At 38.2% G+C, this 16,818-nt stretch overlaps 1 protein-coding gene across 8 annotated transcripts in view; it reads right to left on the reverse strand.

Annotated features, from left to right (window-relative positions):
* The window catches only part of BLTP1 (bridge-like lipid transfer protein family member 1), a 189,826-nt gene that overhangs the window by 147,019 nt on the left and 25,989 nt on the right, over window positions 1–16,818 (reverse strand). For 7 of the 8 annotated variants that reach the window (XM_058666890.1, XM_058666891.1, XM_058666895.1 and 4 more), the window contains exons 8-13: window positions 11,995–12,076; window positions 11,477–11,670; window positions 9,697–9,776; window positions 5,233–5,383; window positions 2,982–3,138; window positions 2,513–2,591 (exon numbers count right to left, since the gene is read on the reverse strand). In XM_058666890.1, the coding sequence (XP_058522873.1) occupies window positions 2,513–2,591; window positions 2,982–3,138; window positions 5,233–5,383; window positions 9,697–9,776; window positions 11,477–11,670; window positions 11,995–12,076 (743 nt within the window). Of the gene's footprint in view, window positions 1–2,512; window positions 2,592–2,981; window positions 3,139–5,232; window positions 5,384–9,696; window positions 9,777–11,476; window positions 11,671–11,994; window positions 12,077–16,818 lie in introns of those variants that run through there. The other variant, XM_058666896.1, reaches the window with a different exon arrangement.

Below are 16,818 nucleotides of genomic sequence, written 5' to 3' on the forward strand. Positions count from 1 at the left end.
GATGATTCACTCCCCAAGTGACTGCAATGGCCGGTACTGCGCCAATCCGAACCCAGGAGCCAGGAACCTCCTCCAGATCTCCCACGTGGGTGCAGGATCCCGAGGCTTTGGGCCGTCCTCAACTGCTTTCCCAGGCCACAAGCAGGGAGCTGGATGTAAGGGGAGCTGCCAGGATTAGTACCGGAATCCATATGGGATCCCGGCACATCCAAAGCAAGGACTTCAGCCACTCGGCCATGGCACTGGGCCCATATTTTTATTTAATTTTATTGCAAAGTCAGATATACAGAGAAGAGGAGAGATAGAGAGGAAGATCGTCCATCCAATGATTCACTCCCCAAGTGAATACAACAGCCAGTACTGTGTTGATCCAAAGCCGGGAACCAGGAGCCCTTCCTCCGGGTCTCCCACGTTAGTGCAGGGTCCCAAGGCCTTGGGCCATCCTCGACTGCTTTCCCAGGCCACAAGCAGGGAGCTGGATTGGAAGCAGGCCTGCCGGGATTAGAACTGGTGGCCATATGGGATCCTGGCGTGCTCAAGGCGAGGACTTTAGCTGCTAGGCCACGGCACTGGGCCCTATTAATAATAATTCTTAAACCACTGTGTCATGATGTTAGCTCCTACTAACACTAATTCTATGATTATTATCAGGCAGCTTAATTGATTCAACATGCTGCTGCCCAGTCCCACAACCCCAATCCTCAAAACAGCTGAATCTCTGGAAAAAGTTTTAAATTTATTTGGAGTTATATATTGTTCTTGCCTAATACCTAAACCCACTTTCCCTTCAGTCACCTTAAAAGCTACTTAAGAACCCGACTGGGCTTTCCTTAGAACCCTAACTCACCCAGAGCTCCACAACCAGTTTACTGAAGCACTTGCCACAAGTGTGTAATAGGTATGCTGGAGATACCAATCCTCTTACTCACAAGTGGCCCCATCAGTGGGCCAACATTCACAAATTTTTGTGCAGTAGTATAAGTATTATTTCCCAAGTGTATCACTTTTAAAAAGATAAATGTACTTCCTCCTCATTTAGAGAACAATTATCAATACTACACAATCTGTTTGTACACCCGTTCTAGACCTATAATTAATGCTTTCCTAAGATAAGCTGCTTCTTTCCAACTGCCTGCACTGAATTAGAGAATTTTTAACCCCCAGAGAATTTTAAGCATCTCCATCAAGACTTAGGATAATCACTCTTTCAAAGCTATCTAAGGTTTACTGGTCAGGAAAACAACCACAAAGTTACCAGTAAAAGACAATATGTGATTATCAGCTACTTTTTTAACAGTTTGTTTATCCAAGCAAGTTATGATTTTATGTGAGCTAAAGAATCTAGTCAACGCAATTCTTTGCTCTTTAGTCACAATAAAACCAAAGTGACAAAGAAATGAAAGATATAATTTTTAAAAAGAAAAAAATTAACCAAACACAGTAACAGTAACACTGCCAGTATATTATTTAAAAATACAAACAGGTTGCTACTCCCTTTACTCTTAGGTAAGAAAACAAAGGCCAAAATTACAATATAGTCAAGAAAGCAACCATGTGTGATGCCAGCTTCCCGTAGGGGTGTCTGTTCCTGCCTTGGCTGTTCCACTTAGGACCAGCTCCCTGCTACCAGCCTAAGTATAGCAGAGGAGGACAGACCAAGCGCGTGAGCCCCTGCCACTCATTTGGGATATGTGGATAAAACTCCTGGCTCCTGATTTCTGCCTGGGCCAGCCTTGCCATTAGAACCATATGATCTCTCCTTCTCCATCTCTCATTTTATTTCAAATAAAATGTATCTTTTTAATAAAGTAAAAAAAAAATTCATCTCAACTTCATTCAACTACAAATGTAATAAGATGATGGCAGTAAGCAGACAGAATGAAGAGACCATACAACAATCTGATAAATTTTTTAAAAAGTATGTTTCATGTTACTAATTAACTGATCTGGATATTTAAATTTTCAAATGTACAATGAACTTATATAATAATCTCAGCTAAGAAGAAACAGTAGCTATGAAAGCATTATTTTTAATAACATTTTAATTATTTTTAAATTACTATTTGCTTCTTATAGCTATGATGTTCAAAGTGACTAGCTTACTCAAAATCTACTAACATAGTCCAAACCAAATCCTATTAGTCACTCAATTGCTATCCATGTACCAGGTATTAGATTCAACACTTGAAATATACCAGTAGCGACACAGCACTTTCTAACATGGTCCAATAATCTAACACAAAAATCATACATGAAGAAAACTATAAACAATTCTCCAAAAGAAATGTACAGGATCTGATAAAAGCACAGAACTGTAAGACTTAGTTAGGAAAAAAAAATACGTTCCTTCTCTTTAGGTGATCAAATAATTTATTTCTGTAATATATACCCTTAATAGCTACAGGTTTACCAAATTATATTAAAAATAAGCTCTATTAATGGTACCCAAAAAGGATTAAAAAACATTAATTACCTGGACAATCATTTAGAAGAGAAAATAATGGTAACTTACCATTTTCTTCAACTGTCATTGGAATATTAATTTCTAAGTATGAACCAGCCCCCACATTTACATGTACAGCATTTGTTTCCTACCAAAAGACAAGTTATACAAAGCATTCAGTATAACTTCATTCAAATCATACTTTTTCAGTTATCTCAGAAGAAATACAATTATCAATGTACTAAATACATATTCAATGTCCCAAAGAACAGAAGATCAGATATATATCTAATACACACTAAAACAGATTAGCCAAATAGAGAGGAGGAAAGAAAAAATACAGTGTAAACATCTATTACTACTTAGTTCTTTCCATTATTTGGCATTTAATAAAAGCATGATTAAAGGAACATACTTCTCATTCAAGGGGAGAGTTCACAAAAATTAACCTAACGAAGACTAATCACCAGAAAAATACTCTAGAAAATAACACTCAAATCCTAAACAATATTTTCTACTATATTATTATAAAAATTACCCTGTTTTTGGTAAACAGCAAATCAATTGTAGCATCTGCAATAATATTCATTCGTAGTTCAAAAGCAAGTATCTGTCTTGGTCTCCCAGGTTGAGCAATTTCAGAAACTTTCAAAACTTGGTAATCAGGTGGAAAGAAAAATTTCCATAAGCAATCTCTAAATAAGAAGGTCGAAAGAATAACAGCATGTTAATCAAACAAAATTACCATTAATAAGGGACCAAACCAGTATATCCATATCATGTGACAAATAAAAATCCTTTCTCCAATATTTTAAACTTCTAGAGATAACTGAGCTTAGAAATTTAACACCTACAGTATTACAAAATTAGATATCAGTAAGACCAAATCTGCACTGCTCAAGTGTACTACAAGAAATTAAAGACACTCGACAAGTATTTGAAGAGTTAAAATGGCAAAGAAAGAACTGATTATCCACTCAGGACAATTTATTTAACCTGAAAAAACCTGACCTCCTTTCTGTTGTATAACATGAAAATAATCTAACTTGTCTGAGACAATTAATGGCAACATTATACGGAAAAGACTTGGTAGTATACACAGAAGTTATAACTATTATTTCCACTGTTAATATAATCATTTATTCAATATCACATCAATAAGAAGTATGGACATCGAAGAAGCATGTAAGCATATAGAGATTGAGACTGTCATATATTTGCCTTCCCTGATCATTTCATACGTTTGAAAGAACACAAGAAATTTTCAAATCAACCTCTCATGTGAGCCCAAGATTAGTGTAATATCATGTATAAAAATTTCAAGTGATAAACCCACAGTAATTAATTAGCAGTGTCATCTCCTAAAACATTTATCCTTTTTTTGTGTGTGTGTTGGGAATCTTTGGACCCTCTCTGCTAATTCTCTGTAAAATATATAACAAAGAGCTGTAAACTATAATCTTCCTATTGTACTACAGAACAGGTTCAGAAATAGACTGTTTTCCATTAGCAGAATATCTGCTAAAATAAGCTACTGAAGTAAATTCTTGTTTCATACTATTTTAGTGTCATGTTTCCATAACACAAAGACTATTTCCAAAATAAATACAACTGTATAAGAATTTTAGCTGGGATTTTGTATAAATATATACCAGTAGTTTTTAAAAATGCTCAGTGAAATTATACGTAGTTTTACCAGAATTACTTTATTCAAGCATAACGTAATCTGTGTTTGTATCAAACATCATTCTAATTGTTACTCTCAAAATATGTAATAGGCCTTTCAATCAAGAAAAATAAATTTTTCTTAAGATTTCCGAACTTAAGTGAAATGGATTTAATCTGTTACTTAACCCTCATTTTCTGTTGTCATGACTATAACGTGATCTTGTTTTTAGGAAAAATTGTACAAGAATTTAAATCCAGTAAGCACTTGCTTTATGACCAAAAATTTTAATCTCTATTATTTTCAAGTTTATTAAATAACCTAACCAAGAACATAGTGAAGAATTTTACTACTGTATTGCAAACAACATTCATTTATCACATAGCTGGCTTGTTAATTAGTTACTTAATGTGGCAGATATTTCTAAATGCTAAAGATACCAACATTATAAAACATACTACTTGAAAGCATACATAATTATTCTAATAATGTTAGATAGGCAGCACTCTTTTAAAATTAATAAAGTATAAGTAAATCCAGTATACAAGAGTCAGTACCAGCCTCTTTCATTGATGGATCTATGGTCCAGCAGTATTTGCTTTAGCAAATGTATCACTTAGATAAATTCACTTTGAACAATGTCCACCTACATGAACATTTAGATGTTCCCTCATGATGAGTTGAAAACGTCTCCAACTTTAACATTTTTCTATAGAAAGATGGTGAATTAGTTCATTATTTCTCTACCAGTAAGTTTACTATCTGGATCAAAATATTTAATGATATTAATCTTTCCTTTAAAATGCATAAAAATATTAAACTAGTTGACTTAAAAAAGAGGCAAAGAGAGCTACTGGTTCACATCCCAAATACAAATGTAAGTCAAGGTTGGGGAAGAGCTGAAGCTGAGAGCTGGGTCTTTCTCACATGTACAGCAGGAACCCAATCACACGAGCCAATACTGCTGCCTCCCAGGTTCTGCAGTAGCAAAAAGCTAGAGCAAGGCCTCAAACAGAAGCACCCCAATGTAGGATGCAGACATTTCAACCAACAGGCTAAACATCTTTCCCATGATGATATTCTACATTTGAAAGATTTATTAAAAATGCAAATACTCAAGTACCTCTGCCTATCGGCCCACGGTCCATAATTAAAATCTGTTCCTTTACCACAAACTATATCCAGACCCCAACAGGGAGGCAAGTCTTGCAATTTGCAATCTTCACTGCTTATTTCTCCTTCAACATTTTCTTCTATTTCTTCTGGCACAAGTCCTAAATTCCAAAACATAATATAAAAACGTAGTTACATTAAAATGACTACTAAACATACAATAAAAAAGGTAGTTACTTTAAAATGACAAATAAAAATTTTCCACAGATCAGCAATTCTGAAGTTGTTTGGTTTCAAAATACTTTAAAAAAATTAAGAACCCACAAAATTACTTTTGTATTATATCTGTCAAAGTTAACTGTGTTACCAGACCCAGGGGGCAATGGAGACCCCAGGTTAGCAGCCATGGGGTCCACCTCAGAGTCGGGCTAAGGCCTGAGCTCCACCCTGCTCCAGTTAGGCAAGAGCAGGGTACCTCGGGTGAGTTCCATTTTTAGGGAGGGGGCAGATTGAAACCTTGGCAAATTTGTGGTATGCCTGGGGGTGCCTCTATTCGATGGAATTCGGCCGCAGAACGGCGCCAAACCCCGCAGGCATGTTCTCGGTTCCCCAGACCCAGGGGGCAATGGAGACCCCAGGTTGGCAGCCATGGGGTCCACCTCAGAGCCGGGCTAAGGCCTGAGCTCCACCCTGCTCCAGTTAGGCAGGAGCAGGGTACCTCGGGTGAGTTTCATTCGCCAAACCCACAGCAGGGAGGCTGTGGGCGAGTACTCTGTTCTGGGCAGCCAGTGCACCAAGCGGTGCCAGGCTCTGCCTGCTGGCCGCCCGGCGGCGAACCCAGAGGTTTTTCAGATGTGGAAAGCTATTTGGGGACACCCATCAGTAGGCCCAACATTGGTATAGGGGAGACAGAATTCCTTGCAATATCCAGGTACAGAGGCTTGAATTTCTAGGACAACACACCCCAGCCCTCGTTGGACGGTGAACGGGATTGAGAAATGGCACGATCTAGGGCCCGGAGGTTCAAACCTCCAGCAGGTGGGAAGTTGCCAGGGGGATGCAGGATGAGGCGTCTTGCTCAGATCCTGACTCCAGCCACCAGGTGCTCGAGGCGAACTGTGCCCGGGCCTGCCAGGATGGAGCACAGGTCAAGCTAGGTTGGGCCATTGCACCTGCTACTCTGCTTGTACTAAGGATCCGAAGCCATAAAGTCTAGGGCTGAGGCTAGGACAAATGAGGGAATGTAACAAGCTGAGTCAGAGTAACCACCGGTAGGCGTATGATCTACGGCTAGTAACAGGCCCAGGGTGGGAGCCAAGGGGATACCCTAACCGGGTGTAGGCTCCCTCCAGGGGGAACGTGTGCTGGAATGGTGGCTGTGTTCTAACCTAGAATCAGTTGTAATCTCCCAAGGTGCCAGTGTGGGCTGGGATTGGAGGCACCGGACTGTGCCGGACCCCAACACTGTCTTGTGTCCTGGATGACCAGGGTAGACATGGGACTGGCTGGGCTGGGTCTCAACCCCCTACTGAGCCACTTGTGAACTGTATGTGGGTGTGGACAAGCCATGGCTGGGCTGGGACATCCTATAACAAGAATCAGAATGGGGTGAAAGCCAATCAGGTTAAGCCATTGTTCCTGCTTGGACAGGAGGTGAACTGAGAAGAGTTGGCTCAAAAAACCCCTGGTATGCGCATAACTTGGCAATGGGAGAGGCTCAGAGGGAGATGCCTAGGCAACTCCTCTGGTAAGATACAGACCCTCCAGGTTAACACAAGAAGTACAATAGGAAACAGCCCAGAATAGGCCATGGAAAATTTCCCACGGGCATGCATTTGGCATGGGACGGGGGCGGACCAGGCTGGGTCAGTGCATGTCATCCACTGGCTAATCCAGGCACCAGAACAGAGTGTGGGTTGGGCCAGTTTTGGTCGCGACAAAACCAGCGTACAATGTGGAATGCCAGGGTGAGGTTGCCGGTACTAGATTTGACTGCAGCGCCCACCCAGCACACGTGAGAACCAGGAGGGGCAGAGCCGGCATGGGAATTTAGGGGCTGGTCCCCTCACTGGACAGCTACCCCTACTGGAGAGCGTGGGCTGGGCTGGGGACAGACCACACTAAGCAGGGCTACAACACCTGAGCGCCACATGGGAACTAGACCAGGGAAAAGCCAGATTGAGCAAATTATCCCCTGCTGGGGCAAGCATAAATTAGGATGGATGCCAGCTCCCTGCTTGTGGCCTGGGAAAGCAGTCGAGGACGGCCCAATGCATTGGGACCCTGCACCCATGTGGGAGACCTGGAAGAGGTTCCAGGTTCCCGGCATCGGATTGGTGCGCACCAGCCCGTTGCGGCTCACTTGGGGAGTGAATCATCAGACGGGAGATCTTCCTATCTGTCTCTCCTCCTCTCTGTATATCTGACTTTGTAACAAAATAAATAAATCTTTCAAAAAAAATTAGGATGGATGGATAAATAAGGACTTAGACGCAACACCAGCTGGCAGATGATGGCTCTGGGGCCAATTCTGTTAAGTTAAATTGCGGAACCACCCAAAGAGTGCATAAATCAGGAGAGAGAGAGATCCAGGAGGGAAACAATAGGTTCCCCCTTCCTGGATCACTACTCCAGCGGGAGGACATGATAACATGGAAGGGGCCCGGGGTGGTTAGACAGAGAGGAACTCAACAACATCTGTGGGGGCTGGATGGCTGAGTTGGTGGGTTAGAACTAAGCTTTAAAACCCAGGGACAAATACAAGAGCTAAACGGGATGTGGGATAGACTGGACTAGTCTGCTATGCACACAGGTAAACCAGGATAGGGGACGGGCCTAGTGGGGATCATTGCAGGTCGCCCCGACTAGGCTGCAGCCCCCACTGGCTGATGCAAGTGCTGAGTGCGTGCTGGAGAGAACCAACCCGGTCTGCAACACCCACTGGTTCCAGTGCAACTCAAGTCCGAAAACAGAACCAGCCCAGGAACTGCAACTACAAGCTGATTGAGGCAATGAACAGCTGGACTCAGAACCCTAGCCAAGAAAAGACAGAGGACAGAGCGGGTCAATCAACCATCTCAGATATATGTTGGCAGCGAAAAATGGGCGAATGAAGACTCTATGATGGACAGTGTCAACCAGTGAACTCAGCAACAACCTCATCGAGCTGGGAGTGGCGAGACTGGGGTGGGGCGGGTCCACCATGGGGGAGGGGCATGGGGAGGAGTGGGGGGGAGTCCCAGAGCCTATGAAACTGTCACATAATGCAAAATAATTTAAAAAAAAGTTAACTGTGTTAAAAATTAAAATTTAGAAACTCAAAGCATTCTTCCTTTTTAAATTTTGCAAAATTCAGATTTTTACACTAAAGTTTAAAGCAATCTCTAATTACTCCTTTAAATAAAACACATGCTCCATGAAAATAAAGTCAGTGGTTCAGCCTACACTTCAATCACACAGTATTTTTTCTGAAAGACACTAGAATACTTTGGCACACAGCAGAAGTACTTTATGTAACTTCTGCAACATGACACACCTAATTCTAAGAAGACTTTACTGAAGGGCCAATATTTGATAAAATTAGTAATTTTTATTGCTTAGCTTTTAAATGGCACTACAACTTTTCTTTTACTGTGAATGTATTGCAGTGAAGACACAGTGACTACTAATATATTTAGGACCCACTGCCTTGGTTCATGTGAACATACCAGCAAAATGCACAAATGTCAACAAGGTAAAAAGACAAATAGCATCATACTTTTATGAAAATACTTTGGCCCTGCAAGTCCAGACAGGCACAAAGGGATCAGAAATAGGGAAAAAGATTTTTAGAAGCTGTTATTTAATATCTTGACAATAGGATATTGGACTTCTTACCACAGTCTATATGTACAATGTCACAATACACTTACACAGAATAATAATGGACTTGTGACTGTTGCTGAAGGACTACACTACCGTAATAATATAGGAAAAAGCAATGGGGGCAGGAAGTATGGAAAGAGTGAAAGCGAAAATCCCTGCACCCATGGAACTATCATGAAAAATAAAAACATTTCAAATTGTTTAGATATTATAAAATGTAAATCATCTGTCAGCTCTATAACTAGCTAGATTTAAAAACATTAAATTTTAAGCCTCAAATCTAACATGATGAAATAATCTTTCTAAACCAAGCTGAACTAACTTAACTATTACCACATTTCCTAAAGGTTTTTACTCATAGCCATTTGCATTTTCAATTTTTGAGGTGTATCTGTGAAAACAGAAATTAAAGGAAAGATTACAATATTATTTTAGTCTAAAACACTGATTCAACTTTTGAGAAACGACAGGCATTACGTAAACACGTTCATATCAACATTCCCCATTTATTGATATTTGCTTATATCCTAAATAAGTAGGTTTAAAATATTATCAGCACTTCAAAGAGACAGAATTGCAGGCTATAAAACATGTTTCAGAAAAATAATACCTGGCTCATCCATGTAGTAGTAGATATCAACGTCATTTGATTGCATCACTACAAAACCTTCTCCCATTAACCTTGGAGGTCTGCAAAAAGGACGGGTAAGAGCAAAATACAACTGAAGAATATAAAATGCTTAGTATCTTAGTGCTGAGAATAAGTGAGCACTTAAAAAAATAGCAAACGCAAATATCACTTAGAAAGGGGAAAACATTTTTCATATAGCTAACCGTCCTAATAAGTCATTCCATAAGTGTAACCTATATTAGACCAAACAGTAAAACAGTACAAAATTGATCAGTAAAATAGATCAAGAAGTAAACATTTGCCATGTTTTTCATTTTAAGTTCAGAATTCTATAAATCAATTTAAAATAAACTTCAAATTTAAGAAATGCTCTAACAGAATAATCATTCTGCATTTACAATAAAATTAAACCATTTTATATTAATATCTCAAAACTAAATATGTATTCTGTCTGTATAATAAAATGTAAACACTCAGAAACACTGTCATTTTTGTCTACAACTTAATATAACCCATGTCCAAGTATAGTTTATCACCTTGAAATAAACATCTTGAACTTACACTGTAGAACAGATGTTTCTCTACTAGCAAAATTAACTTCTCAATCATTATAAAATAATATACCACTAACAAACTGAAAAGTTTCCTTTAAAATATATATTCTAATAGAGGTTAATGCTTAACTTCATGGTTTAATTTCTATATTTTAGAAAAGTGAAAAATCTAATCTTAAATGTCTTTACACAAATGATTAACAGAATACCTTTCCCCTACTTGGTAGCAAGTTTTAAACTTCAGATTTATTCAATATACAACTTACTATAAAAATGATTAAATAATTATGTATATGTCCCACACTCCAGAAAATGCTTAAACAAGTCCATGCTCTTGTGAACAGCAAGATCAGGTCGACCCTTAGCACCATGGAGCTCAAAAGCAGAACAACCATGCTCTACTATTCTACTCAATCCCTAGAAAACTCACAGCGAGCTAGTAGAGACTTGGAACAGATGAGAAGCAATCCAGCTTCTCAGAGGAGACCAGAGTCTCCTGAAGAAAAAACAGACGGAGGAAATCCATCATCCTACCCACAAAGGTAGTTATGAATCTACTGTTCCCTCCGGTTCCTCCCAGGCACTCCTATACATCAACGTGAATATAGTGTGCGTCACGCATCAAGCCTCTTAAACACAATCAGCTACTTCACAGAAGGGAAAAGAAATCTGGGAAACTAAGTGGAAAACTAAATATCATTTTTGTGGAATCGCCTAAAGAAATGTCAAGTGGTATTAAAACTGTACTATCCTAAGTTCATCAAGTTTTTCAACAAAATTTTTATTCAATTTTAAACTTGTACTAACTCGAGAGGCACACCATAACAAATTTGATCAATTTACTATTTAGTCATGCCTTCAGAAAATAACTATGTGTCATATGCATTTCCTATCACAAAAAATGATTTGATTTAATTGCCCAAAATAAGTTTCTAAGATATAAGAATATCGACAAGGGGAAAAAGCATAGAAAAATTGTATTTATAATCACACAGGAAAATACTGAAAACTAGTTTACCAGTGCATCATACGTCCATTTATACCCTAAAGCAAGATTATCTAGGATTATGCAATAGAGACATACTGTATACAATATATACCTGGTTATTGCATAACTAGCGGCAAAGAAATTAAAAGGACAATGAAGGGTTAAGCTGATATCTGCTAAAAATAACTTATTTGCTATTCTTACAAAATTTCCTTACTCATCATTTTGAAGGCCAACATATCTTGGACTAGGAACAAGCATGACTCGAACATTTTCAAGCTTTCCTTTCACAATATGCATGAATTGATCAAGATGACTTGAAGGTGGTTTTGTAGTGTAAGTTAAGAGGGCATCATCAAAGTTGATGCACAGAGTTTGAGGTTGGTAATGATTTCCAAATGCCAAGCGTCCCTAAAAATAGAAAGATATTACACCACCATGCTATTACATCTGAGTGACTGAGTAACAATTTCAGGCAATAGCTAAATGACTCTACTTTAATTACAGATGCTATTTTAAGCAAGTATTTAGAGATATTTTAAAGGAACTTTAAATAGTCATAAAAAAACAACCTTTAGAACCTAATAAATGTATCTTAAAGCAATACTGGTGTCAAACCTCACTAGGTTCCTCACAAGCGACTAAAAATACTTTTCTTAGAAAAAAACTGTATTTGCAAAACTAAGTTCTACATTATTAACTACCAAGCATTAACTATAGTAAGGCTTTACTTACTGTGCTCACATTGACCTTTATAACTGGAATAAGTGATCTCCATGAAGATGTGGGGTCCTGAGATTCTGTTTTTACTTTTACTCTGAAAGAAAAAACATCAAACACTTAAGCACTTGGGGAAATACCTGATTTCCTTACAATATACATTACTACCATCAGCTACACTTTACCAACATTTAAACACCACTCCATCAAATAAAGCAATGATCCTATAAGGCAATTTTTTTAAAATCTTCATACACTCAATGCATGTTTTGAATTATCACAGTATATTCCATATGTAAGGAGTTATTCCAATACCTGGCGCCATTCCTTCTTCCTCACAGCTCACGAAGTTCCTGCCGGCCTAGCTATCCACCAATCGGATGTAACCTGGCATTCCACCTGAGAATCCCACCCCAATCTTCCAGCCTCCTCCCCAACTCCGCCCACTTGCCAATCATCCCTAGGCATTCACCTGCAGGCACCAATCCCCTGGGGGCCTGGCCTCAATCCCTCCCAATCTCCACCCCCTACACCTAGAAGACAAAAGGCTCCCCCAGGTGCAGCTCGCTCTCTTATCCCTCCCTCTCTTACCCCACTCTTACCCCTCTCTTACCCCGCTCTTATCCTGCTCTTACCTCTCTCTTATCCCTCTCATCCCTCCTCTGGTCTCTGTCTCTCTGCTCTGTCTCTTATCCCTCCCTCTCTTACCCCGCTCTTATCCCGCTCTTATCCTGCTCTTACCTCTCTCTTATCCCTCCTTCTCTGGTCTCTGTCTCTCTGCTGTCTCTCCTCTCCCCTCTTTTCTCCTCCTGATTTTCACCACCTCTACCCGTTCCTGCCCCGCTGGAATAAACCTCCTAAGATACCTCGTTGCGTCTGGTGTGTTTCAGCTCGCGGTAAAGAACCAGGTTGTGGGAATTAGCTGCGCATAATAATATCGTAATAATATAGTAATATCGTATGGACTAGAACTCTGCAACCTTTTTAAATAACTAACACCATAAATATGTACAACTAAAATAATTATAAATGGGGTGTTAGAAGTTTAACCTAGGGGTTAAAATGGCCAAATCATGTATCACGGTAAGCTATACCTCTGATGCCAGAATAATATGAGCACCAATTTGAGTCCTGATCACTCTACTTCCAGTCCATTTTCCTGCTAATGCACCTAGGAAAGGAGCAGAAATGACCCAAGTGCTTGGGCCACTGCCACCCAAATGGGAGAGATGGATGAAGTCCTGGCTCCAGATTTCTGCCTGGCCCTGCTCTGGCCATTGGAGCCATTTGGGAAATTAAACTGAGAATGGAAGATTCATTCATTTTTTTGCTCTTGCTCTCCCTCAGTACCTCTTTCACTCTTTCCTTCTCTGTTAACTCTGCCTTTAAAATATATTAATTTTAAAAAATACTCAAGAATCAATTTAACTAAGGGGTAAAATATCTATACACTGAAAAGTATAAATCATTGATTAAATAAACATAATATATAAATAAATCTTGCATTTATGGAGTGTAATGATTGGATTAATGTCAAAATGGCTATTATAATTCCCCATCAAATCTCAACAGTAACTTCTTTTCAGAAATGAAAAATTCCGTATAGAACCATGAATAGAACAATGAATAATTCTAAACTGTGATTAGAACCATGGGGGGGAACCTTGAATATCTAAAGTACTCTTGAACAAAACAAAAAACACAGAGCATGAGCCTCCTACAATGATTGCAGCACCTGACTTCAAATTACACCGCAAAGTAATAGTAATCAAAACCGCATAGCCCTGTCAAAAACAAAAACAACAACAAATAAAACACATAAGCCAAAGAAACAGAATAGTGCTTCCAGAAATAAATCCACACACTTATAGTTAATTGATTTTTAACCAAGAAAACACACCATGGGAGAAGAGTCATTCTCTACAGTAGTGTTGGGAAAGCCAGATATCTATAAACAGAGGGATGAAATTAGACCTCTACCTCAAACTATACACAAAAATCAAATCCAATATTTATAGAGTGAAGCTATGAAATTATTAGAAGAAAACATAAATCAAGAAAAGGATTTTTATAAAAATCTAAATGCACAAGAAACAATCCGTGTATTACGCGATAATCCATACATTAAGTAAAAATATTTGCAAGTAATGTATCTCATAGGAGGTTAAAATTCAAAATTCAAAAAATTCAAAATTCATTTTCAAACTCTTCTTTCTTTTTATTCTCCACATCATTTACTATTGGTATATCTGGAAGCAATCTACTCCTCTGTCCTCCCTCTGCTACCAACTACTTTGATAATAAGCTCTTGCACCAACTGTAACAACTTGCTTCCATCTGGTCTACCTGGCTCCCATCCCACCATGTCAGACGACATGGAGCCATTACTGTGCTGCAAGCTGGGGGCAGGAGCGGAAGTGGTGAAGTATAAAGTCACATCTGCATGTTAGCTAAAAATCTTGTTTCTTCAATTTCAAATTTTATTCAAGTTGTTCTTTATAAAACTTGGATTCCCTTGCCTTTAATCATTTCTCCATCAATTAACATGTTCAGGACTATTCCTTACACCCGTAAACACAAACTGAAGAACAAAGCAATTCCTTAATCATTAACCTTTAACGTAAACATCTCAGTTTTTCATTTTTCTGTAAACCATGGAAGTCAAGTATATGAAAGGGAATCTAAACTATTAAGCACTGACCCATTCTAAATCATTTTATCCAAGCATTTTTCTTCAATGCTTACAAAAGAATTCTCTAGTGAACTCTTATCAGTGAAATCTAATTACCTTAAAATCATTTATTCTGGATTATTTAATAAACTACAACATTATTTCATCACTGAATTCTGGAAAAAATCTGAGGTGTTTTTTTTTTAAGACTTATTTATTTACTTACTACTTATTTATTTGAAAGGCAGAGTGACAGGTAAAGACAGAGATCTTCCATCTGCTGGCTCACTCCCAAAGTGCCCACAACAACCAGAGACTGACATTAGCAGTCCACAACTTGGAGCTTTAATGGGAAGCTGAATCAGCAGAGGCAGCTAACTGAATCTAATAACAGACGCATCAACAGCATCATCCATCAGGACCAAGTGGGATTTATCTCAGGAATAAGAGATGGTTCATTATATGCAAATCAATACATACAATATATCATATTAAACTGAACAATAAAAATCATGATTATCTCTACAGATGCAGAGAAAGCATTTGATAAAACAGAACATCCTTTCACAATAAAATCCTTAAGTAAATTAATATTAATTAATTAATTCAATTAATACAAAGAACACATCTCAACACAATCGAAGCAATAATGACAAACCCGCATTAAACTGAACAGGGAAAAGCAGGAAGCATCTCCACTAAGAACCAGACCAAAAAAGGAATGCCACTTTTCACTACCACTGTTAAGTATAGCTCTGGGATTTTTGTCAGACATTAAGCAAGGAAAATGAATTAAAAGGATAAAAATTGGAAAGGAGTAAGTCAAAGTATCCTTGCTTATAGCTGACATGATCCTACACACAGGGGAACCAAAAGATAACACTAAGAGACCATCAGAATTCAAAGAGAATTTAGCAAAGTTGCAGGTTATATCAACAAACAAAATCTAATAGCATTTGTAATATGCAAACAATGCTATAGCCAAGAACGAACTTTTAAAATCAAACCCATTTATGATATCTACAAAAAATCTAAATACATCGGAATAAAGTTAACCAATGCTAAGAAACAGCGATAGAAAACAGAAAAACCAGAAAAATATTTCATGTTTGCAGATTGGAAGAATATCATCAAAGCGTCCATATCACACAAAGCAATTTACAGATTCAATACAATTCCAATCATAAGTAACAAAGACACTCTTCTCAGATCCAGAAAATGATTCTAAAATTCATATGGACCACAAGAGGCTCCAAACAGCTAAAATAATCTTAAACAACAAAAACAAAGCTAGAGGTGTAATACCAGATTTCAAGTTACATTGTAGGAACTTAAAATAGCCTGTTTATTTTTGCACAAAAACATCGTGAGAATGTTGGTGGGCAGGTAACTAATACAACTAAAACAAATCTACCATATAATTATGCCATCCCACTCTTTGGAATTTACCCAAAGGAAATGAAATCTAGATATGAGAGAGTCACTTGCACCCCCATGTTTCTAACAGTTTAACTCAAAATAATCAAGATGTGGAATCAACCTAAATTAGCTGATGACTGATAAAAGAACGTGGTATACATACACTATGACATGCTAATCAGGATAAAAAAAAGAAGGAAATAGTGTCTTTTGCAACAAAATGGATGCAACTAGAGGCCACCATGCTAAGTGAAATAAAACAGTCCCAAAAAGACAAATACTATGTTTTCTCTGATACGATAGCTAATACAGAATGCACACAAAAATGTAGGAATGAAACGGACATCTTGTGATTTATTGTTTATAGCCATTGTTTATATTCCAGTGGAACACTGTCTTTCTACTTTTTACTTGTTGAACATTGTGCACTAAGCCTGTAACACAAAGTAAACCGAACACATGTTGCTGTAAACATTAAAGGAGAAAATAACAGAAGGAAGTAGGGGCTTTGAAGAAGGGAAAGAAGTCACTATAGTTAATCTTCCTAGAATTTTATCTATTAAACACATGAAAACCGTCCCCTCGGTATTAATAAAAACAATCTTTTGTTTGGGGGGATTTGTTATTGTTTTATTATTTTCCATGATACCATTTTGCATTTCTACACCTATGGGGAGACATGCCTCCCCCTCTTCTTTTTCACTCCTCATTCTCCCCATCACCATTTTTATATCACAATAGCACAGTCC

This window comes from Ochotona princeps, chromosome 7 (assembly GCF_030435755.1).
Source record: "Ochotona princeps isolate mOchPri1 chromosome 7, mOchPri1.hap1, whole genome shotgun sequence".
In the NCBI taxonomy this organism is placed as follows: Eukaryota; Metazoa; Chordata; class Mammalia; order Lagomorpha; family Ochotonidae; genus Ochotona; species Ochotona princeps.